This window comes from Hyperoodon ampullatus, assembly GCF_949752795.1.
Source record: "Hyperoodon ampullatus genome assembly, chromosome: 4".
Classification (NCBI taxonomy): Eukaryota; Metazoa; Chordata; class Mammalia; order Artiodactyla; family Ziphiidae; genus Hyperoodon; species Hyperoodon ampullatus.
This window is the reverse complement of record NC_136917.1, coordinates 41,491,757-41,517,373: the sequence shown is the minus strand read 5'-3', so window position 1 is coordinate 41,517,373 and position 25,617 is coordinate 41,491,757. Positions and strand designations below refer to the sequence as shown.

The window sequence follows — 25,617 nt, the reverse complement described above, 5'->3', positions numbered from 1 at the left end:
TGTCTTGAAGATTATCCTTGCTTCTCCCTTCTCTTCCTGCTCTTTCCACTAGCTGCCTATTTCCTTTTTTGCCACCTATAAGCACTTCTACCAGAGAAGAGCAAAGGAGAAGTGGGAATAAATGCTCAAATTCATCAACTTCAAGTGTATGAACCATGTCTTTTATTTCCTATATCCTGGTGCTTTGACACTGGGACCTTGCTCCCGCCCCCAGGGTTAGCCAATTCCTACAGATGGTAACTCACCAGTGAGCGCAATATGCCTTTCCAATGGGCTTCTTACTCTCTGGGCCGCCCACCCCCCCGGGCCTGTTCACCCCGGGGCCAGGTACCAGACAACTAGGGACAGCCCCATGCCCCAGATCCCACAAAAATGATTCAAACTAGCCAATCCTAAGCCTGCTTACCCTGCCTTTCCTGTTCCTTTCCACAGAAACCACAATAAAGACTCCTGCCCACATTCCCTCTCCCGGCTCTGCCTCCTGACTGACCCCTGTGCTGCCCTGTGCCCCAGCCCCAGCATGGCGTGCCCCTCCTCCTGGGATCTTGAGTACAATAAAGTGTCTTTTCGATGGCAGTTGTCTCCTGCTCTGTTGGCTTCACCATACCTAAATAATAATAAAACCTCAAGCTCCTCAGGAAAGAGTACGCTCAATCCCCAGCGAATCTGTGGGTTATCTATTATTAACATTATTATTTTTACCATCATCATCATCAAAGGATTATTTCCCTTGTCCCTCCCAAGCTCAGCCCTTCTCAGAGCTGGCTTGCATACATTCTCAATAGACAGCTTCTCAAAGTCCCTGCCCAAGGCCAGCCCCACTTAGCTTAAAAAATTCCATTCCTGGGGAGAGTCTCAGGTGCCCCCCCCCAACCTCCAGCACTGTCAGGGCCTCTTACCTCATTCCCCGGCAGGTGCTGAGCGTGACACTGGACTGTTCTGCCTTCCTCACTGTCCCATGGTAAAAGCAGTGATCCTAGCATGGAGAAAGCGGGTGGTCAGACCACAGGATACTGATAAGCATGGCAATGTTAGTGTCTCGTAAAGTCAGGGATGATTATATACCTACCCTAAGCCTACAATCTGCAAAGAGTTTTCTAAGCCACCATTTTATTTGACCCTTGCAATGTTCCTGGGCGATGGGACAGGGTGGATGCCAACATCCTCACTGAAAAGATGAAGAAGCTAAGGCTCAGAGGAGCAAAGAGATTTGCCGCAGGTCTCACCGCTAGCTGGAGAACCCAGGATTTCAGATCTCTTTTTTTAAAAAATTTTTTCCAGAGAAACAGTTTATTTATTAATTTTTGGCTGCGTTGGGTCTTCACTGCCGCGCGCGGGCTTTCTCTAGTTGCGGCGAGCGGGGGCTACTCTTCGTTGCGGTGCACGGGCTTCTCATTGCGGTGGTTTCTCTTATTGCGGAGCACAGGCTCTAGGCACGTGGGCTCAGTAGTTGTGGCTCGCAGGCTCTAGAGCGCGGGCTCAGTAGTTGTGGCGCACGGGCTTAGTTGCTCTGCGGCATGTGGGATCTTCCCGGAGCAGGGCTCGAACCCGTGTCCCCTGCATTGGCAGGCAGATTCTTAACCCCTGCGCCACCAGGGAAGTCCCTCAGATCTCTTTCTGTGACATGATGCTGGCCACAGGAAACACTGGCTTCTCAAAAGCCTGCCTCCCCACTAGACTCACATCCTTGGCCCCCCATAAGGACTGAACAGTGTCCCCCGCAAAATTCATGTCTACCCAGAACCTCAGAATGTGATCTTATTTGGAATAGGGTCTTTACAGATGTAATTAAATTAAGATGAGGCCATACTGAACTAGTATTCTTATGAAAAGAAGAGAGGACACAGAGAGGCACACACACACACACACAAAGAAAAAGGCCATGTGTAGATGGAGGCAGAGATTAGACAAAACTAGAAGCCAAGAAGCACCAAGCATGGCCAGGAGCCACTAGAAGCTGGAAGAGGCAAGGAAGGATCCTTCCCTAGAGACGACAGAGGGAGCATAACCTTGATTTTGGACTTCTAGCCTTCAGAACTATGAGAGAACACATTTCTGTTGTTTTAAACCTCCAAGTTGATGGCACTTAGTTACAGTGGCTCTAGGAAACTGATCTATCCCCCATCTTCCCTGCCCCCCTTGAATCCCTACGCGCCTGGAGGAGACTTGATTTGGCACCGCTTGCAGATCTGCTGCTGCTCTCTAGCCAGGGCATCTCACGGCCATCTGGTCTTCCCAACCTGGCTGGATTCCTCATGGCTACAAACCACTATGTGCTAGGCCCAGGACTAGGCCCCGAGACACAACAGTGAGCAACAGACACAGCTCCAGCCTTCGTAGGACTTATGGTCTTGTGAGAGCCAATATTAGTTTAAAAGCCATACAAAGATAATTACAAATCATGAAGAATGGCTTGAAATAAAGTTCGAGGTGCCAGCAGAGTGTTTGATAAGTAGGGTAGCCAGAGCATTTACGAGGCAAACCAGGACCCTGTTGAGAGTGATAAAGTGCTAAACCAGACAGACAGACACAAACCAGGACTGTTCCCAGCACACCAACGGGCGATAACAAGGGACACATTCCTACAAGCTTCTTCCCAAAAGGTCAAAAGAGATAAGCTGGTCCGAAGAGAAATAAGGTAAAATCTCCAGGGCAGAGCCAGGTTCTTAAGAAGGTCTTAAGAAGGAGGTAAACTGTGTAGTTGCAGACAGAGAAGCTTAATCTTTCCCCACCAATGTCCTGGGCCTGAGCAGGACCAATCAGGAATCTCTGGCATCCACCTGCGTAACAACAGTCCGAGTGATCCATCACCAGGACCACACTTGATTGTGGTTGTTCCTTGGTCCCCAGCAGGCAGGCATGTGACCCAGGAGACAGCTAACCCATTCGTCTACATTCTCTGGTTCCACCCTCTGCTCAGCTCTAGTCATGAGTACAGTGCAACACACCTTACAAAGGGCTGTCACACACATCACCGCATGTGATAATAATGCCGGCCACTCACTGTTATTAACAGTAAGAGCTAACATCTACCCAGCTTTTGCTCCTAGATAAACAATTTACATGATTTTTTTGCCTTTAATTCTGATCACAGCCTTATGAGGTAGATACTCTTATTCTCATTTTTTAAAAGGGGGAACTAAAAGCTGGAGAGGTTTTAGGTCATTCACAGGGCCACACGGCAAAGTGGAGATTCAAACCCCAGCAGCCTGACTTCAGACTCCATGCTCTGTCTCTCTTAGCAAAAGCAGACCCAGCAAAATGCATGGAACTTCATTTGTCAAAAGCTCTATTATCTTCCAGCACCAGCGGGGATGGAGGTACTAGTCTAAGCCCTGCCTCTCACTGGTTATCTCGACTTCGGCATGTTCCTTTTTCTCTTCTCCCCTCCATTTCCTCATCTGTGAGATGTGGCATTGGAAGAGATGTTTATAAATTCCCATAAAAATCAGTGATTCATCTTACCCTTCCACAGCCCTGAGGAGTCAGATCTTAGCATATCCAATTTTCAGATGAGGAAACTCAACACTAGTGTGGTCAAAAGGGTTTTTCAGGTCACACAGCTAGTTAAAGCCAAGACTAAAACCCTGGCTTCAGACCCCAAACTCTGCAACTCGTGCTACTGGAACACACTCACAGACCATTCCCCCAGTGATCTGACCTAGATCAGGGCTGGAGCCCACAGGCCCAGCAATGGGTTGGATAAGGTTCCCACAACTCCCACTACCCCTGGCCAAGTTTGGTAGGAGAGTGTGATCCGCAACCTTTGGGTCAAGGGAAGCTAAGTGGTTTATTCCATTCCCATTTCTCTTTGAGTCTTCAGCTCCCAAGTAAGAAAGCTGCCTGGAAGCCCCCTGGGGCTGGGTGGGGGCTTTGCCAGAGCCTAGGAGCAGGGGATGTAAGAAAACAAAGAGGCATCCCATGCTTCAGGCGAGATGTGCTTCTGTGCTTCAGTCAACCTTCAGGAAGACCTTCAGTAGGGAGGGGCTCTCTGGGAGGGAGGGGAAGTTCTCTCACTGTCCTCTGTTTCTCAAAGGCCCTCACAACATCTCTGCCTAACCCTGAGAGCACAAAGAACAAGTACACAACAGCCATGAAGTCATCGCATTCCTTCCCAGCCTCTCAGCCTGAGGGGGCCACCCTGAGGGGGCTTTCGTAGCAGGAAGCATGAGCTCATGGCAAACTCAGAGCACTGAGACCCATTCTTCAGCACAGAAGTGCAGAAGCCAAACCCAGAGGAGGGTGCTTTGTGAGGTCATAACGTCGAGGGGCTTTTGAGGCATGTCTGTCCCTTCCCCACCTCGCTGGAGACAGAGAACATAAGTCTCAAGGGAGGAAGACGTGTCAACCAAGGGGCCTTGAAGAAGGTGTGGAACCACAGCTGGCCAGCCTTCCCAGAGATGAGAAGACAGAGCCTACTTGCCTCCCGTGGGCACCAGCCACTCCTCGCCCCCCACCCCAGGAAGGTCTTGGTGAAGAAGGCAGCACTGATCTCCACACCCAACAATCCAACATAGCCCCTCAGCTACCGAGTTACTACAGACCTCTTAGACCCATCGAAACCTAACTGTCCTGTGTCCCTCTCCTCATTCAAGGGTGATCTGATAAACTCATCTGTGCTGCTAACGACTGTTAGTGGCTGTCATTGTCTTCTAGGCTTTTGCACTCCGGCAGGGCTACTGTAGGGACTGGATCACGTGGGAATCTCAGGGTCATGGGAAGCTGTGGGAGGAGCCCATCATGCTGCCTACACACCACACCCCCCAGATACGAACACACAAAAGCCCGTGACATCCGGCCCCAAAGGCAAAAGACTGCTCCTTCCCTTCTCCTTCACCCCTGCTCTTTGGCACAGAGTCTCAGAAGGGTCACTCAAGTCCAGAATGTCTCAACTTGGGCACTATTGACATTTGAGGCCAGATAATTCTCTGCTGTGGAGGACTGGCCTGTGCATTGTAGGGTAATTAGCAGCATCCCTACCCACCAGATGCCAGTAGCATCCACCTCCCAGTCATGATAACCCAAACTGTGCCCACAAATTGCCAAGGGTCCCCTCCTTTGTTGGCTAAAACAGTCAAAGAGACAAATAGAATATTTTAGGGTAATTGCACCTGATTAAAACTGGTATAAATCATCATGAAGCATATTTCCTTTGCTTTATGTTCATTACCAACATATTTAACAAAAATTTAAGGAAAAGAAATGATTTAGGGGCTTCCCTGGTGGTGCAGTGGTTGAGAGTCTGCCTGCCAATGCAAGGGACATGGGTTCATGCCCCAGTCCAGGAAGATCCCACATGCCGCGGAGCGGCTGGCCCCATGAGCCATGGCCACTGAGCCTGCGCATCTGGAGCCTGTGCTCCACAACGGGAGAGGCCACAACAGTGAGAGGCCTGTGTACTGCAAAAAAAAAAAAAAAAAAAAAAAGAAATGATTTAAACCAAAATCACTCCTAGTTGAGAACCACCACTCTAATCCTACAAATTCTAGAAGGTCCCCTGTAGGAAAAGCTACCAAACCATGAAATGTGTATGATTCATGACCTTAAATGTCCACCAGTGACCAAATGGTGTGGTGGAGCAAACTAAAAGACTAAAACCGAAACACCATTTTTTAAATGACGAATCTCTGTGCAAACAGCCAGACTCAACTTTGAGGGGAAAAGTACCCAATATGAAGATAGCAGCAAAATAAGAAAATCTTTGCATCCTAAAACCACATTAAAAAGGTAGACTACAAAATCTTACATGTCCATATGAAAAAAAAACTAACACCTGATTGGGTGAGATGACAGGATTACCAGTATATCATTTCTCTTACTTAAACTTTTGTTAGTATGTGGGTAATTAACATAAAGCAAAGAAAATGTATGCTTCACAATGATTTATATAAACTTTAATCAGATGCAACTTGCTTAAAATATTGTTTGTTTCACCATTTTAGCCAGCAAAGGGGGAGGGTATGCTTATGAAACAACAAATTCATATTTCGTGTCTCCTGCTCACTCCCTGGGTCTCAGTCAGGGAAACAATTCCTTCAGGGGAGGGACTGTCTCCACTGAGCATCTCCTCACTTCCTAGGGGTGGGTCTGGGATAGGGCAGCTGCTTGATAGATATTGACCTGAACTTACCTCGGATTTCAGGGTGGTGGTTCGAGGGTTGCCACTTGGAGTATAATGGGTTTCTGTGTAGGCTGGAGCAAAAAGGTGCCTGAAAAGAATAAAAACAGGCATTTGTCTCCTTAGATGATGGACTTCACCGTCCTGGGAACAGCAGCCAGTGATTCTAACTAAACTTGGTAGAGCCACCCCAAGAGTCTCTACACAGAAGGAACTAGGCAGTCCCATGGAACGGCTCAAGGAATAAAAAGAAAAACAGAGTGAAGTTTGTTATGAACTTTGTGTTCATTGGGATCGTTGCTTAAGTCAGCCACAACCAGATAGAGTTGACCACAAAAGCTGTCATCTTAGATCTTAACTTGTTCTGGGTCCTGGGAAAATACATGTGCAAACACATTCACAAAAATTCCCAGGGTCTATGGACCCTATTGTGTACCTTGACTGATTATTTCTCCAGCGTATCCACCAACTTTTGGTATCAGCACACCAATTTTTCTTTAAGGGGATCCCTCTTCCCCGTTGCATGGTTTGGTAAGACTGTCAATCAAGATATCTTACCTGGCCTTGGCCAAGGGTGGCCCTCGGCGCGAGCCAAGCCAATAGAGCAATGCTGCAAGAACTTAACAAATGGGAGCTATTCATCTGCTCCTGTGTTCCTGCTGCATGGGTTCCAGGAGTTTCCTTTGCCCATCTTTTCTGAGACCTAGTGGTTCAGATCTCCTGAGACCTGGTAGTTTTATGTGTTACCCTTCCAATATTGTTTTTTCTTTCCTAAAATTGGACATTGGTTTCTCTCTTGCCACAAACCTCTTGCAGCTGAGGTTAAGAATCCCTCACCAGGGCTTCCCTGGTGGCGCAGTGGTTGAGAGTCCGCCTGCCGATGCAGGGGACGCAAGTTCGTGCCCCGGTCCAGGAAGATCCCACATGCCGCGGAGCGGCTGGGCCCGTGAGCCATGGCCGCTGGGCCTGCGCGTCCGGAGCCTGTGCTCCGCAACAGGAGAGGCCACAGCAGGAGAGGCCACAGCAGTGAGAGGCCCGCGTACCACAAAAAAGAAAAAAAAAAAGAAAAAGAAAAAGAAAGAATCCCTCACCAAAGGCAAGGTGACCTCAAATAAGGCTTTTAGAATTTTCCTGAAAGTTAAAAGACAAAAGAGCCAAATGGATGCTTCAACTAGCTCAGCCACATTAAAAGCAGAATGAATCTAAAGAAAATCGAGGTCAGGGGGCAAAGTTTGTAATGGAAGGCACCATTAAAAATTGGAGTCTAACAAAAAAAGAATTAAGTGGATCTATATCTACTAATGTGGAAAGATGTCTAAAATGGAGTTATATAAAGACAATAAATTTCAGGAATATGTACTTTTTAAATCCCTTTTAATGAAAAAGTAACAGCAGTACACACTAGTGCATGCATCGACAACAGGCGGAGGAGGGCATACCCATCATTAATGGTGGTTATCTCAGGGAATTACAGAACATGTTCACAATGTAAGTTGTGTAATATTTCTGAAAAACTGGTTGATCTTAAAGAATAATTATCATGTATTTATTCTGAAAACGGAAAATCTAATTTGAAACTGATTTTTAAATGAGAAGATACAAGCTGAGGCCAGCATAGAAAGCCGAAGGGACCTGCAGGGACCACCCTGGTTTTGTAAGAGGTGATATTTCCCACAAGAGAGGGTCATTGAAGAGGATCTCCAGAGTCTCTCGGAGTCACTTCCAGCTCTAAGTTCCGGGACTCCAGACTCTCAGATTCCCCTCCACGCACAGAGTGCAGTCAGAAGGCAAATGCCACAAGGGTTGTCTCTTGCACTACGTCAAGCCCTTCAACGTGCTGTCTTGGACAAGAAGAAAAGAAACCCAGCAGGGAGATGTAAAAACAAAGCAAAACAGAAAACCCAGCTTGTGTAGAGAAACTCCAATTCACATGGAAAGTTTGGGTCAGTAGCTAACTTGCCAGATTCTGTCTCCCTTTCTCTTTCTCCTTAGCATCTAACCAGTCAAGGATCGAAGGGAAGAGTCACCCATTTGTCTGAGCGAGATAAACTGTAAACCCCAGGAGGACAGAGGCCAAGCTGTTTTGCTCACCAGTACATACTGGTGTTTAACACGTACTCAGTGAAAGAATGTGTTAATTTCTGAATGAACGAATGAGTGAGTCGTTGAGCATACTAGGAGCTTAGAACATGGTCTGGAGTCTGAGAGACTAAGTTTCAGCGCCAGTTCTGACATTTACTGTCTCTATGGCCATGAGCGAGTTGTTCTACCTCTCCAAACCTTTGTTTCCTCGTCTGCAAAATCCCTTCTACTTGACAGGGTTGTCATCTGAGTAAAATAACCTAATGCATGAAAAGAGCTTAAAACCAGTCCTGGCTCAGAGTGGAGCTCAGTAAAGGTTAGTGATTATCATTATTGCTTTCAACAGGGATTATGATGGGAAGAACCCAGAAAAACTGATGGAATTTACCTATTTCCTTTCAATTCCCCCCAGCCATTAACTCCCCAGTATATCACTTGAGAGAGGTGAAAAAACAATCAGCTCATTCCTGCAGCCCATTTCCTTGGTCTGCTTTCACAGACTGCATAATGGACGGCGAGTCAGGAGTTCAGAATTTAATAGTCCATCCTGGATGACAGTAGGGAGACGTGAGTTTTCCCACAGTAACGCACTCCTGGAAAATACACCCTCAGCCTCTTCTGAGTCTTAGGGGGGAAAATATTCATCCAGTGACTCCAAGATGCTCCAAAGAGAGCAATCCAGATTGAACCTCAGAGGAGTCCACATTCTTGTTGGTTCTTGGCCCCACATCCTCAGCAGGGTAAGCATCTTTCTGCACCTTCTTATTCTGAGGTTCTGCCACTGTCATCATAGGACTCTCAGAGCCTTAGTGCTGAGAGGGACCTCAGGAATCATTAAGCCAAACTCACTAGACTGTGGACTCCCTAAGAGCAGGGAGCACGGCTGCCTTGTTCAGTGCTTCTCCCCGGCTCCTAGTACCAGGCAGGTTTATTCTTTGAAAAAGTGGATGAATGAATAAATGAACGAACGAATGGATCTTCTACCTTGTGTAGGAATCTGCCAGATGGCCATTTGGCACTGGACATCTCCAGTGACAGGGAGCTCCTGAGACCACCCACCCCATTTCTGACCACATATAATAGTTAGAGAAAGTTCTTACACTGAACCAAAAGCTACCTCTCTCTGTAACTGGCACCCACTGGCCTCATTCTTGTCTGCTGAATCCACAAGAAACAGTCTGCTCCCTCTTCCACCTAACTGCCCTTTTCAGGACCAGCAGCATTAGCATTACCTAGGAACTAGTTAAAAATGCAAATTGTAAAAAAAAAAAAAAAAATATATATATATATATATATATATATATATGCAGATTGCCAGGCCCCACTGCAAACGTCCTTGCACACAGAAACTCTGTGGTTGGAGCCCAACCATCTGTTGTTGTAATAACTCTCTGAGTGATTCTCGGGCAGAACCACCACCCTAGACCACAAGTTCTCAACATACTTTTAAAGCAGGCAAACTTCAAAAATATCCACGTGTCTCACTACCCAAGCCTCCATCACCCTTCTACCTCCACCACACCCTGGATCATTCTGAGCTTAAGAAACCCTGAAAAGTTGCAATCAAAATAGTTCACATGCCTTTAAGTGAGAAAGCATTTCACCTCACAACATGCCTATGAGGACACTGCAACCTCGGAACTGTAACTTGTCCAAGCTGTCACGGCACAGTGTCAGAGCCGGGTTTCAAAGCCAAGTCTGTTGGACCAGACCATACTTTTTTTTTTTGTGTGTGTGGTACGCGGGCCTCTCACTGTTGTGGCCTCTCCCGTTGCGGAGCACAGGCTCCGGACACGCAGGCTCAGCGGCCATGGCTCACGGGCCCAGCCGCTCCGCAGCATGTGGGATCTTCCCGGACCGGGGCACGAACCCGTGTCCCCTGCGGACATGGCAGGTGGACTCTCAACAACTGCGCCACCAGGGAAGCCCCAGACCATACTTTTTAAGCAGTTCTCTTCTCTGTCTCTATTAGAAGGTAGAAGCATAAAACTAAAGCACTACCAGCAGTAGTCCAAAGCACAATTTGACAGTGATAACAGCAGCCTTGAGAACATGTGATGCTACAAAAAGGAGGCTCCTGGGTCTTAGATGTGAATACATGCAGAGAAGAGCCGTAGGGGTAAGCAAAGCACAGGGCAAGATAAAGAGGATAGACATGTAAGGACGTCAGGGGTCGTTTTGGGGGTTTTGTTTGTTTGTTTTTTTAATAACAACCCTTTCCCCAAATGCGGTTGGGGATGTTGACCAGGAGGGTCATCCTTCCTTCTAAAAGCAAAAGGAAGGGTTATGTTCCATCACCACTATCTGTGCAATTGTACCGATTCATAAGACACTGCTTTCACACGCTCCCCGTCGCCCCAAGCTAGGCCCATCTATGCCTCCAGTCCCTGGTGGTGCCTTGGCGCTGCTCTCGGCACCAAAGACACTATCCCCTCAGAGACAGGGCTGCAGGACCACTGAGCAGCCCAGCTCAGCCCAGCCACCCCTTCTCCAACCACATCTTGTTCTCATCTCCTCTCTGACAAGGGGCTGGCTCAGCAGATCTGCAGGAAGCCGTCTCTCACCACTGGAGTGTGCTAGGATTTTCAGGAAACGAGTTGTGAGTGATGTGCATCCAGGAAGAGAGAAGGACTGTCCAAGATTTCCCACCCTGCCCCCTCCTTTTTCTGGCTTTGATGGAAAAGCAATTTCTGAAGTGCCTCCCACCCGTGCCCTCAAGGCTCACAAGCCCACAGGCAAGCAGAGATCACACATCATCCCAATGGTAATAGCAGCCAGCACTGCAGTGCTCACTTTGGGTGAAACTCAGGTTGCCCAGACCCCAAAATCCTCGAGCAATCTTCTGAATCTTTGTATCTTCTGAATCCCAACTGGGAAAATAAGCTGTCCCCCAAATATTGGACATAAAACATAAGGTCACTCTCCAGGGAGGGACAACAGAATTGCCCATGGTGGCCTGGTAACTGTACATGCAGCCAGACCCCCCAAAACACACTGCAGCTGCAACAGCCCTGACCCACCTTTCCTAAGGCTCTCAGCCTTCGAACCCAGAACCGTCCCTTTAAGGACTATGTACTGTCAGACTAATTTCAAATGCTTCTCTAAGCTTCTCTAAAACCCCCTCTAGGGAGAAAGAAGCAGCAGGACTAAAATTTGCAAAACGTCTTCCCGAGTCCAATCCCCCCATCCTGCTGCTTCAGATAAGCAAATCAGTGAAGACAAAGTGATAATTTCCAAACTACCTTGAAAAACAACCCTACCCAGATATGCTCAGCATAAACAAACAGCACTCTGCTCATCCCAGTGGCTATTTTTACTGACACCTCCTTCTCCCAGGTCTTGCTCCATATCTAGCTCTTTCAGGAGTATAGGGGGCATTTATACACTGGTGATGCTTGGGAGGTACAGCCTTGCTGGTCCCTCTTATCTTCTCTGGAGGAGCCTCACCTCACCCTGTCCATCCATGCGGGTGATAACATAAGGCTCTTTCATTTCTCACTTATACTTACAATGCCGTCATAAGGGGACTCAGCCCAGTAATACAACACCCGGAAATGCTGTTAAAAAATATAAAATCCCAGGCTCCATCCCAGCCCCACTGAGAATTACATTCTCTAGAGAAGGACTCAGAAATCTATATTTTTAATAGTTTTTCCAGGTGATACTTTTTCAATCTCTAGGAATTCTCCACTGTATCAATTTTAACATTTTTAATTCTTTTTCTTATTTCTAGCCTCCTAAGCACTCTCTCAAAATCTAAAGATAATATCAGCACAGCCTAGAGGGAAAGTCCCGGGCTCAGAAAGGTTTTGTTTGAGCACCAGCTGCACTACTCTCTTAGATGACTGTCATTTCAAACCCTGGAAATGAGACAAAAGATCACCATAATGCCTTTCAATGTCATACAAGAGCACTGTCAAATCACAGGCTCTGGGAGGTCTGAGGTTCTTTGGACTCCATGGGGGGAAATGTAGCTTTGAAAGACTATTTACAATTAATTAGGGCAGCTCTTGTAAAACCCTGTAAAATTAGATGTTAACTTGTAAAAACCTAATAAGATACAATAGAGATACAAATGATTTCAATCTAGCAGAAAAGATAACTCTCAAGGTTATGATTTTATTGCCCATAGAATATTAAACAGTTTTGTACGTAATTTAGCAATGTTATCTCAGCATTCCTTCTTCACTATTGAAAAAATATGTTTCCCTTATCTATCCAATTTTTAAACCAGTTTTATCATTTTGTTGGTTCCTCCATTAATTAAACAAAACTTTGACAAACGCTCACTATCTGTATTTGTATGAGAACTGTTTTCAGTTGAGCCACATAAATTCTGTCTTTTTCCTAGACTGAAAATGAACAGGGTGATAATTATGATCTCACAGCCCCACTGAGAGGATCAAATGAGAAAATACATTCAAATACTAGCTATGACGTTTATGAGTTCTGTGAACTTGGGCAAATCGGTTAGCCTCTCTGTGCCTCAGTTTTCTCATCTATAAAATGGGGGAAATAATAGAATCTACTTCATAGGGTTGCTATACAATGTTAGGAGAGTGTCTGACTATGAATATTTGCTAAATAAAATAAACAAATGTGAAAGAAATCTTTGCAAAGTATAAAGTATTTCTTTCTACAAATATCATTGTTAACATTTTCTCCGGGACTATCTATGTGCACATGTGGTAAAACTTGTAATTGTTAACCAAGATAATGGGCTTCTGAGAGTTCATAATACTAGTCTCTCTCCTTTTGGGTATATTCAGAAATGTTAATATTCATATTTTTTAACTAGCAAGGTGATACTATACACATCACAAGCTACTCAGCCTCAGTGTCCTTTTCTATCAATTGGAGATGGTGATGCCCAGGACAGGCAGACATCGGGAAGAGCTTTTGAAAAGCAGAGAATGATATTCTAATGTAATGGCTAGTGCTTGCCCATATTTGGGACAAAATAACAAATTCAGTAAGTAGTGTTTTGTTGTCTTTTGTTTTCAAAGAGCAAGAAAGAAAAGGGGAGAAGAGACAGCTCAAGCTGTCTCAGAACCAAGATTTCCAAAGCAGTGCTCACTCCACCTCTGACTCCAAAGGAATGGAAACAAACCAACATGCCAAAGGCATGCATGGCCCTAAAGCCAAATAAGGGGCCCACGGACAGAGGCATTCCTTTTTGAGGGAACAGAAAGTTTAAGGAAGGGGGAACTTTAAAGGTTGCTCCTGATGTAAAGAGTAGGAGATCTCCTCCTACTCCAAGGACTCACTTGAGCAAGCATCATCGCTGCTAGAGGCCCAGCTCCAGAAGCAATGTCGCAAAGCAAGATGGTGCCACCCACAAGCCTGGCATAAAGCCGAAGCATGTTGTCTTTAACCTTCTATTAAGGAAGTGTCCAAACAATGCATTAAATCAACACTCCTTTTCACCAAACGCATCCCATGACATCTTCTCCCAGTCCCCACAAGACCTGGCACACTTCCGACCAGGTCCTGGTCCTGTGTTTTGCTTTTGTGTTGTCGACCAAAGGATGTTTGGATGAGCTCTGTTTACTCCTTTGGCCAACAGGGTCTTTATTTAATCCTCTTCAGGCCTCGCTCTTGGCTGCCTCCACGAAGCTGGAGTAACCTCTCTGTGCAAATAGGGCTGACCTCTTGGGATCAGGATGCTTAACTGTCAGGGACCCGAGAGGCCCTCAAAATGGCTCACCCAAGAAGAGTTTATGGGTTTCTTTTGCAGGATCCTGTAAAGTACCCATTACAGGCACTTATTGGAATTGGATAAGAACAGTTCAGGGAAATGGGGTACTAGGTTTACTACTTCTGAGAAAAATAAAGAAGTGGAAACCAGTTACCACAAGCAACCAAAACAGTTTCGATAGCAACAAGTTTCTGGTAAATCACCACAGTTATCAGATTAACGTGAAGGGAAGAGGCCATGGTTCAGTTGTACAGATAAACTTTGGGGATAAGACACAGGAAAAGTGAAGAAAAGAAATCTCTAAGATCACAGGACTTATGCAAATATGCTTAGAAAAAGGGGAGTGGGTGGGCTATCCCATGAATAAAAGCAAAGACCACAAACCAACCTGCCCTAGATGTGGGTTCTTGGTCCCTTTTAGGCTCTGATTAAATATCCCAGTAACTCTGATAAACCTTGACCAATGTTTCTTAGCATCCTAAAGCACAAATCACAGTGAATGCACAAGTCAAGAAGGTTAGAACTTGGAAAAGTCCTCCTAGAACATAGTGGACATATGTTGTCCTACACTGCCCAGCAGCCCTGCTACTTTCTTGGGAAAACAGTGCCAAATTTACATTTAGAGAAATGTTCCCCTCTTGCTGCATGCTGACTGGGGCCACCTGGAGTCAGTCATAACAAGTCAGGACAATCAGGTCTCATTTCACTGAATTTCTAGATGAGTGACACCGGTAAAAATGGCTGGAGCTGAGACACAACCATTGGTGGCACCTGAAGATGATGTTGAAATCTCATCCTCTGCACACTGATGCTGAATCGAACCTCAGAGACAGAGTTTCGGGTGAAGTAGAAAGAACAGTGTTATTGCTGTGCCAGGCCAAGGGGACCACAGCGGGCTCCTACACTTGAAAACCATGTATCCCAATCCGGATGGATTTTTTTTTTTTTTTTTTTTTTTTTTGGCTGCTTTGGGTCTTCGTTGCTTTGCACGGGCTTTCTCTAGTTGCAGCTAGTGGGGGGCTACTCTTCCATGTGGTGCGCAGGCTTCTCATTGCGGTGGCTTCTCTTGTTGCAGAGCACGGGCTCTAGGCACGTGGGCTCAGTAGTTGTGGCTCGCGGGCGCTAGAGCACAGGCTCAGTAGTTGTGGCTCGCGGGCGCTAGAGCGCAGGCTCAGTAGTTGTGGCACACAGGCTTAGTTGCTCCGCGGCATGTGGGATCTTCCCAGAGCAGGGCTTGAACCCATGTCCTCTGCATCGGCAGGCTGATTGTTGACCACTGCACCACCAGAGAAGTCCCCAACCTGGATTTGATGAGGAGTTTTATAACAGTGGTTCAAGGGTGGGGTCGCTGACAAGATTAGGGTGTACACAGGGGCCTGCACTCCCTTAATCCCAGTCTCAGGTTTCCTAATCTTGATGAGCTTCTCGGGTCCCTTTAATCTTGCCTCAGGTGGTTTCTTGGCTGCTCCTCCCTTGATTAGCAGCTGTTGGAATCTGCCTTTTGGAACTCAGGGAAGGTCATGAGGGCTGGAGCCTTGCCTACAAGAAATGGGGAACAAAAAGGCCTCCGTGCCCGGGAGCCCCACAGGGTCCTGCTCGGTTTCAAAGAGACTCTCTATGAATTCCTAGACCCTGTCCTTTTCAAGCCCTAGCTCTTCAGCTTTTCCCTCACTCTGTGTGTTGCCTCATACGCTTCCCATAAAGTTTTATTGGAGGGGAGGGGGATTGGTGAATAAATGGCAGAGTCTACTGCAACAAAAAATCTTTATATGTCACCCTCTCTGTTCAGTGCTTACCCCCATTCCATTCTCATGGATGAAAAATTTGAAAAAGAGCAAAAGCAACTTACCAACATCACAGAATTATATTTTGCTTCTAAACTCGTCAGTCTAAATGAACTAAAGCTACCTAAACGTCAGCATCAGAAGTAGATAACCCAAGAGTTGGGCCATCCAGACACTCCCAAAAGGCAGAGAGGAAGGATGCTCGTGCAAACTCATCAATGAATGCTTATTAAGCAGCATAATATGGTACAAACTGCAGGGCACACGGCCTCAGGAAGACCAAGTTCCTCCTGGCTTGAATTCATCACGTATTTGCTCTGGATTCTTGGCCAAGCTGCAGTGCCTCTTCGGAACACCCATTCCACAAGTATTTATTGAGGCCAATCATGTGCCAGGCGCTGTGCTGGGGGATGTAAAGGAGGCAAGCACAGCTTTCCTGCCCTCCACAGGGCACCTCGCTCATGAAGATTAGAGGAGGCTGAAGGGTGGCAGCTTATGCCACCCCAGACATGCCACTTTAGCATAAGGATCATTTTGAGCTGAAGGCAACTGAGAAGAAGCAGATACAAGAAAAGCTCCTTGCCCTCCTCCTATTTGCCTAAAAGCGGGTCATCAGTTCTCAAAGGTGTCCCTCCTCCTCTCTCTACCAGGAAGGACAAAAGTTAATCACCAGAGACAACTTTAGACCCCGTCAGCCTGGAGACGGCACCAGAGGAATCCACACAACAAACTTTAAAAACTAGCCTTTATCTATCATTTCCCAAATATATACCTTCCCACTGTTTACGGCCTTTAGAAGCCTAAAACCTCTTTCCTTTTTCCTACCATTTCTCTACAAACTTATTGTTCTTTGTTGAAGATGCTACAGAAGCCTCAATTCTGTGTCACTCATTTTTCTCTGGGTATCACCCATGTATACATGTTAATAAACTTCTGTTTGTTTCTCTCTTGTTAATCTGTCTTTTGTTACAGGGTACCCAGCCGAGAACTTAGAAAGGAAGACAGAAAATTATTTCCCCCTTTCCAAAGTCATCTGTGAAAGTACTTTGCAAACACTAACAGGCCACACAGAAGGTAGGTATTACTATTCAGTCCCTAGAAACCAAGTCTCTATATTACAACCTATCTTCCTTCCTTCCTAGAACTGCTGCAAACCACAGCTGCAATCAACTTCCAATTTCCCCTAACAAGCTGCCTACACAGCTTCGGAGGAGGGGTGCGTGCGTGCGTGCGTGCGTGCGTGTGTGTGTGTGTGTGTGTGTGTGCGCGCGCGTGCACGTGTATGTTGAGCACAGAGAGAAAGGGCCGCCTAGGGATCAGGAACTCAGTATCCTCAACACTGCTGATCTCCTTTTCCACAGCCATATTCCTATCACCACATAACTGAAAGGCCAGTTTAACCTTCGCATTCTTACCCAAGCCCCAAAGCCAGCATCGATAAGAGATAAAGAGCTTCTAGAATACAAGGGGTCTGACATCTTTCCCAACACTTAGATCTCCTCTTTCTCTAGCACTACAGTCTTCCTCCAAAGGAATCCCTTTCCATGACTTGTCCTTCCTTTCCTGGGAAGGGGGGTGGGGGGCGGCCTCGGAAAAAGAAACCAAGCCTGATATAATGCAGTCATTATAGCCCCTTTGGCCCATCTGGACCTCTCTCCAGGGAGACTGATGCAAGAGGAGAAAACGTGGGGGCCGCCAGTTTCCTGCAAACCCGTAACCTCGGGGGTGAAAGAAGGAGGAAGAGGGGGCAGTGGGGCACATGGGAGCCATGGAGGGGACTGGAAGGGAGCCATAAGTACAGAAGTCATAAAGACCCATTTCTCCTTAAACTGGCTCAGGAAAGCCTGGCCCAGCTCCACCCACTCAATGATATCATTGTTTTCAACAAAAGCTGGTTTGAGAACCCGAAGGAAGACCCCCAGCGAGGCCTCACCAGTTCCTGGGAGATCAATCAAGTGCTCAGAATTGTAGATAAGGGGGAAGTCTATGTAAGGGTGAAAATTACAGAGATAACCAGGGTAAGGACAGACCGCTTCTGCCAGGACTTTTAGGGTCACGGAAAGAGTACAGGATGCTACTTTTCACATAGATTTTGATTCCCCACCACCAGAGTTGATGACTGGAGATTATTACCTTCAACTACTGAGAAAACTAAAGATCTGAGAAGTGGCTTATCTGAGGTCCCACCACAAACTAAGGACAAACACGGGGACTTGTACCACTGTCCTGCTACTTACTCAAGCCAGGAACCTCAGATTGGCCTTTGAATCCATCCCCTTCCTCAGCTCATATCCAACCCATCTCCGAGTCTCTGTGATTCCACCCTATAAGTATCTCTGGAATCTGTCCCCTTCTCTCCATATCTGTAACCACTTCCCTATATGAGATCACCATAATTTCCCCCTCAGATTAAAATAAAGCTTTAGAATGGGTCTTCTTACCATCGCCAGTCTTGCCCTTTCCAATCCATCCTACACACTGTAGTCTAAGTAATTTTTCTCACACGCACTTTGGATGCTGTCACTATCTGCCCTTTAAAATTTCTTCATCGGCCCCCCATTGCCTTCAAGATACACACCCAATCCTTTTAAGGAGCCTACAAGGCCCTTCAAGGACTCGCCCCTGCCTACCTGGACAACCTCTTCTCTCACCGTTTCCTTCCTCCCTCTTGCTCTCTGCTCTAACCACAAAGAACAACTTTTCATTATCAACAAAGGCCTTAGAGCCTTTGTTCCTGCTACTTGCCCTGCGTGGAACCCATCCCGCTTGTATAAGCCACAACTCTACCACCACCCTACTTCCTTTTACTTCGCTTCCTCCTAGAAGCCTTCGCAGGCCCTCAATCCAGGGTAGGTTCCCCTTCCCCGTGCTCCGACGGTACCCTCTACTTCCCCCAACATAGCCTGTCCCACACTGCTCAGTAATGGTTGGATTATCTCTCTCCTCCACTAAGCTCTAAGCCCCATGATGGCAAACTGTGTTTGCTTGCCGTTACTCTTCCAGGAATACCCAGGACCTAGCCCAATGCCAGCCACCAAGCTGGCACGCACAATATTTGTTAAATGAAGGAAGAGAAGGTAAGAGAGAAAGGAAGTTAAGAATTCCCAATGAGTGGGCTTCCCTGGTGGCACAGTGGTTGAGAGTCTGCTTGCCAAGGCAGGGGACACGGGTTCATGCCCCGGTCCGGGAGGACCCCACGTGCCGTGGAGTGGCTGGGCCCGTGAGCCATGGCCACTGAGCCTGTGCATCCGGAGCCTGTGCTCCGCAACGGGGGAGGCCACAACAGTGAGAGGCCCGCGTACCGCAAAAAAAAGTAAAAAAAAAAAAAAAAAAAAAAAGTAAGAATTCCCAATGAGTAACCCAGAGCTCAAGCCCTGGAGACTCAATACACTGGAGACTCGTCAGAAAAACCATGGATTCTCTGACCCAATACCTACTCCCAGTTGAGTTTGAGCAAGACCTGCAACTTGCTCCAGGGTGCCCAAAAGCCTATTCATTTAGCATCCAAGGTATCAACCAAAGGTCTGTGTATGTCACTGAGTTCTAAATAGAGAAAGAGTAAAGGTTACATTCTTAAAATCAGAATATCTCCTGGGCAAAATGTAAACTTGTCTTCATTCTCAGGACAGAACCAGTCCAGAGGCCTCAGAACTGGCCTCCTCCTATAGACTCTTCCCTGGGGATAATCATGCTCCATGTCCTAAGCACAAAGGTTGGAGAGTAGAAATCCAGCTTCCAGGGAGTCTGGATGAAGAGCCTAGGCACATCCTTGAAGATGAAAACAGAGGTCTGGTCAGGAGACTCCCCCAACTCCCCAAGTTATGAAGAAGCCATCTTTGCCTTGGGCTCAGCCCCTTGCAGTCCATGGCTCCATCTGCCAGGTACACCTCCACCCACTGGGCTCAGCCCAAATTTCCCTTCGATGGCGAGGGGTTGGGGAAGAACTTCTTCTCATCCGAGGTGCAGAAAACACAGCTCAGCTTTAAATTGCACCTCAAGCCTCTTTCCTAAAAATACCCCATCTACCTCTCTGACAATATGGTTTTACCAGAGGCAAGAGAAAGCCCAACTCAAAGTCAAAAATAAGAAAACAAAAAAATTTGAACTCTAAGCCACTCAAATCCTCAGGTAGCCCAGCTGTGGAAGGGAGAGAAACCCCTTTCCCACTGCCACATACCACTCTTCTGAATTATAATGATTTGGCTAGCTGGAATACTGAATTCCTAAGAGCTTATTAGCACTCCAGTTTTGGTTCCCCTAGATCCAGACCAAATATTTATATATTAATTTCTCAGTCTGAATTCCTTTCTCATTCTTCCACTCATCTCTCCTCCCTCCCTCATCCGAAGCCTCCCCTCCTTGCTCCCACAAGACAGAGCTCCAAGGTACCCTCCTGAGGGAAGTTTTCTCTAACCCCCAGTGAGAAATTCCCCCTTCCTTACCGCCCCCTCAGCACTTTACTTTTAACGGTATTAAGTAAATTTGTAACCAACCTTGGATTATGCTGTTTGAGCATTTTCTCTCCCATAGAGAGTAAACGGCCAGAGGGCAAGGCTATGGTCTGCATCTGCTCCCTACAGCACCAAGCATAGGACTTTACACACAGGTGCTCAATCAATATTTGCTGAAATCAATACTACAAAGCTACAGTAATCAAAATAGCATGGTGTTGGCACAAAACAGACATATGGATCAATGGAACAGAATAGACAGCCCAGAAATAAACCCACACACCTACGGTTAATTAATCTTCGACAAAGCAGGCAAGAATATACAATGGGAAAAAGACGGTCTCTTCAGCAAGTGGTGTTGGGAAACTTGGACAGCCACATGTAAACCAGTGAAGTTATAATACACCCTCTCACCATACACAAAAATAAACTCAAAATGGCTTAAAGACTTAAACATAAGACCTGACACTATAAACTCCTACAAGAGAACATAGGCAAAACATTCTCTGACATAAATTGTACCAATGTTTTCTTAGGTCAGTCTCCCAAGGCAATAGAAATTAAAAGCAAAAATAAACAAATGGGACCTAATCAAACTTACAAGCTTTTGCACAGCAAAGGAAACCATAAACAAAATGAAAAGACAACCTTCAAAATGGGAGAAAATATTTGCAAATGATGCAACTGACAAGGGCTTAATTTCCAAAATATACAAACAGCTCATACAACGCAACAACAAAAAAAACAAACAACCCTATCCAAAAATGCGCAGAAGACCTAAACAGACATTTCTCCTAAGGAGACATACAGATGGCCAACAGGCACATGAAAAGATGCTCAACATCACTAATTATTAGAGAAATGCAAATCAAAACTACAAGGAAGTATCACCTCACACCATTCAGAATGGCCATCATTGAAAAGTCTACAAATAACAAATGCTGGAGAGAATGTGGAAAAAAGGGAACCCTCCTACACTGTTGGTAGGAATATAAGTTGGTGCAGCCACTGTGGAAAACAGTATGGAGGTTCTTCAGAAAACTAAAAATAGAATTATCCTATGATACAGCAATCCCATTCCTGGGCATACATCCAGACAAAACTATAATTCAGAAAGATACATGCATCCCTATGTTCATAGTAGCGCTATTCACAATAGCCAAGACATGGAAACAACCTAAATGTCCACTGATAGATGAATGGATAAAGAAGATGTGGTACACACTGCTATTTTTAAAATAGATAGCCAACAAGCGCCTACTGTAAAAAAAACTTTTAATTAAAAAAAAATTTAAAAAGAACTATGTATGTTAGTAAATGTTTATAACATAAAAAAAGATGTGGCATACACACACATACACACACACACACACACACACAATGGAATACTACTCAGCCATAAAAAAGAACAAAATAATGCATTTGCAGCAACATGGGTGCAACTAGAGATTATCATACTAAGTGAAGCAAGTCAGAAAGAGAAAGACAAATACCATATCATACCACTTATATGTGGAATCTAAAATATAATGAACCTATCTATGAAACAGAAACAGAATCACAGACATAGAGAACAGACTGGTGGCTGCCAAGGGGAGGGCGGTTGGGGGAGGGATGGAGTGGGAGGTTGGGGTTAGCAGATGTAAGCTTTTATATATAGAATGGATAAACAATAAGGTCCTACTGTATAGCACAGAGAACTATATTCAATATCCTATAATAAACCATAATGGGAAGGAATATTAAAAAAAGAATGCATATATGTATAACTGAATCACTTTGCTGTACAGCAGTAATTAATACAACACTGTACATCAACTATACTTCAATTTTTAAAAAAATCTGCTGAAATCAAACTTGTAGAGTGGAGTCAAGTTAGCTCTGGTTTATAAGGCAGGAGATCCATCAACTGATGAATGGATAAACACAATGTGGTACATCTATACAATGGAATACTATAAAGCAATAAAAAGTAATGAGGTACAGATGCATGCTATACAACTTGGATAAAACTCAAAAACATTACACAGTGAAAGAAACCAGTCACAAAAAACCAATATTGTATAATCCCATTTATATGAAATACCCAGAATAAGCAAATCTATAGTGGCAGATAGCAGATTAATGGTTGCCTAGAGCTGATGGCATTGGGGGAGCGTTGGGGGTAACCGGTCATATTAGTTTGCTAAGGCTGCCTTAACAAAGTGCCACAAACTGAGAGGTTTAAAAAACAGGAATTTATTGTCTCACAGTTCTAAAAGTTAAGCTTAAGATTAAGGTGTTGGCAGGGCCATGCTCCCTTTGAAGGTACTAGGGAAGGATCTGTTCCAGGCCTCTCTCCTAGCTTCTGGCATTTCCTTGGCTTGTGGCCACATAACCCTAATCTTCACATGGCATTCTCCCTCTGTGCGTGTCTGTGTCCAAATTTCCCCTATTTATAAGGACATCAGTCATATTGGATTAGGTGCAATCCTACTCCAGGATGACCTCATCCCAACTAACTACATCCACAATGACTATCTCCAAATAAGGACACTCTGAGGTATCAATACAAGGGGTTGGGACTTTGACATATGAATTTGGGGGGGACATATTCAACCCATAACATTGCTAATGGCTTCTTTTTGGGGTGATGAAAATGTTCAAAAATTAGAATATGATGATGGTTGCACAACTCTGTAAATATAATAAAAAACATTGAATGGCATACTTATATAAATGGATCAACTGTATGGTATGTAAGTTACATCTCAATAAAGCTGTTAAAAAAAAAAGCAGGAGAGTTGGGTTTAAAGATTCTGCCCAAGCTCAATAACCAACCCATTGGTGAGAGTGTGTGAAACAAATTCTCTCAACACAGGTGGTGGATTTAACTTACAGAGAAGCCAGAGGCAAAGTGCCTTTATCTACCTGTTCTGTGTAAATTCCCTGTGACCCAGTGATTCATATCTAGGAGGTGATTCTCTAGAAGTACCTCTCAAAGAACATGAAGGTGTCCACTACAGCACTATTTGTAAAAATGAAAAAAAAAAGAAAAGAAAAAAAAGTTTGAATGCCCATCAATATGGGGTGATTAAATTGATCATGGCATCTTGATTATTACTGAATCTGAGTGATGGGTATAAGGGATTCATTTTATCATTCTCTCTACTTCTATGTGCATTTGATAATTTTTCATTATACGAAGTTCTAAAAGTTAATTATGGCATATGCATACAATGTACCATCATATAGCCATGTGATCTCAAAAATTTACATGGAAATGTATCCATAATATACTCCCATACTGTGCTGTATGAACGTAAAATGGTACAGCCTTTGGGAAGGAATCTGTGGAATGGGAGGTACGATTTGTCAAAATTTAAAACATTTTAGACATATATGCTATATGACCTTGCAACTCTATTGCTAGGTATTAATCCTACAGAAATACTTGCAAATGTACTCAAAGATTATGTATAAACCTATTACTGCAGCATTATTTATAATAGCAAGAAATTGGAAAACTGTCTATTAATAGGCAAATTTTTAAATTCTGGTTCATCCATTCAGCGGAATCCTATGTCATCATTAAGAAGAATGAAATAGGTCTATAAATATGCTAAGGTGGAAAGATATTGAAGAGAAATAATAAAAAAGCAAATTATAGAATGGTACATAAAGTATGATCTCATTTATTTTAAAACTCTTACTTATGTAATTTTTTGCTAGAATTTTATTATCAAAGTTTCAAACACTCCAAAAAGTTCTTCTGTAAATTTAAAAAAATAATTGATGATTGCCCATGTTATATTTCCAAATGAAAAAAAATAGGTAATAAAACTTAGGATATAGTATAACCCCATTTGGATAAACTTACATGGAAATTTATACAGGGTTAAAAAAAATCCATATGAAACAGTATGTTCAGGGTAAATATTCACTCACTGGATGCCAGCTATCGTTGTTATCTTAAGGTAAACAGCCTGATGGTCAAGTGTTCCTCAAACTCAAGAATCAACTCCCGACTTCCTCCAAGTACACAGCTTCCCTTCGCTCTGACAAGGGTCCATCTAAGGCCAACAGGGCAGCTGACAGCTTCCTCCCATTCATTTTACCCTGTGCTCCTGCTGAAGGGCCGCCAGGAGAAATAAGCTTGAGACAAAAGAAAACCATGGACATCCTTCCTGGCTACACAGGCAGCCCTGGCTGCAGGTCCCTGGAAGGAGATAGAGCCGGAACTGGTGAACAAATCCCGACCTCCTTATCAGATAGCTCAGAACCTTGCCAAGGGAGTGCCCGGGCACTGATTCTGCAAGCAGAGACAAGAGGTACAGTTTGGCCGACTGGAGAACCCTGCACAGCTGTATTCTCGAGATACAGTTAGGTCAAACTGGGCACGGCAGGGGAGCAGAAGTGAGTTTCCTCCCAGGGGCAATGGGTTTTAAGGTCATCTTCCTAATTACATTTGGAAACCAGCTCAGGGGAATTCCCTCTTACTTCATTCTTAAATGTTTTTCCCATCCTGCAAAATACAAATAATAGCAACTATTTATTGGGCTCTCACGGTGCACCAGGCACAGTGTAAGTCCTTTAAGAGAACTGTGTTATTGAATATCACATGACACCTGATGAGGTGGCCACTATTATTAGCCCCATGATGTGGATGAGGAAACTGAGACTTGCATAGGTAAGCAACTTGCCAAAGCTTACACCTCCAGTAGGTGCAAGGAGCCAGCCTGACTCCTATGTGCCTGGATTGCAGCACTACAGTCCACTGAAATCCAAATTCTAACCTAGGCCTAGGGAAGGCAGGAGGAAAGAGAAGAAGGAGGGTAGAATAACAGAGAAGTAACACCAGTGTTCATCGAAGGAGAGCATTCCAAGTAAGGACAGGGCATCCAAGAGGCAGTAGGAGGCCACAGCTAAGACCCCGGGCTTGGAGTGCCCTTCCCACCCAGATGTCCCTGCACAAGTCACACTGCTCCATGCCTCAGGGTCCCCATCTGCCAAACAGGACTAACACAGGTACCTACACCTCACAGGGTTGCTGTGATGATTCAATTAGAGATGTCACAACAGAGCCTGCTACATAGGCATCTCTTATGTTGTAGCTATTACTACGGTTGACGATATCATTATTCCTATCTGACCATCATTCCTCAGCCAGAAGCTGCCTGAAGGCAGACTGTGCATCAGACAACATGAGCTGGAACTTAGGAAATGCTGATAAATGGTAACCACACATGCTATGTCTCAATGTTTTTCTCTTGCCACTCTTACTTGAAGACAGTCACAGGGGCCACATGCAATGCTTTGCATCACCAAGACACTTTAGAAAACATCCGTTCTTGACTCTGCATTAATGAAACCTAGCATGTATTGAAAACCAGCTTATTTATGTGCCACGAGTGATACTACGCACAGCGTAATACATTATTGCTGGGACTTCCCTGGTGGTGCAGTGGTTAAGACTCCGCGCTCCCAATGCAGGGAGCCTAGGTT

At 45.1% G+C, this 25,617-nt stretch overlaps 1 protein-coding gene across 1 annotated transcript in view; it reads right to left on the bottom strand.

Moving 5' to 3' along the window:
- ADAM19 (ADAM metallopeptidase domain 19) overlaps nt 1–25,617 on the bottom strand; it is a gene marked incomplete at both ends in the record, with an annotated part of 84,507 nt that overhangs the window by 43,916 nt on the left and 14,974 nt on the right. Inside the window, 2 exons of the mRNA XM_079701928.1 lie at nt 900–976; nt 6,131–6,209. Coding sequence (XP_079558054.1) covers nt 900–976; nt 6,131–6,209 — 156 coding nt within the window. The remainder of the gene's footprint in view (nt 1–899; nt 977–6,130; nt 6,210–25,617) is intronic.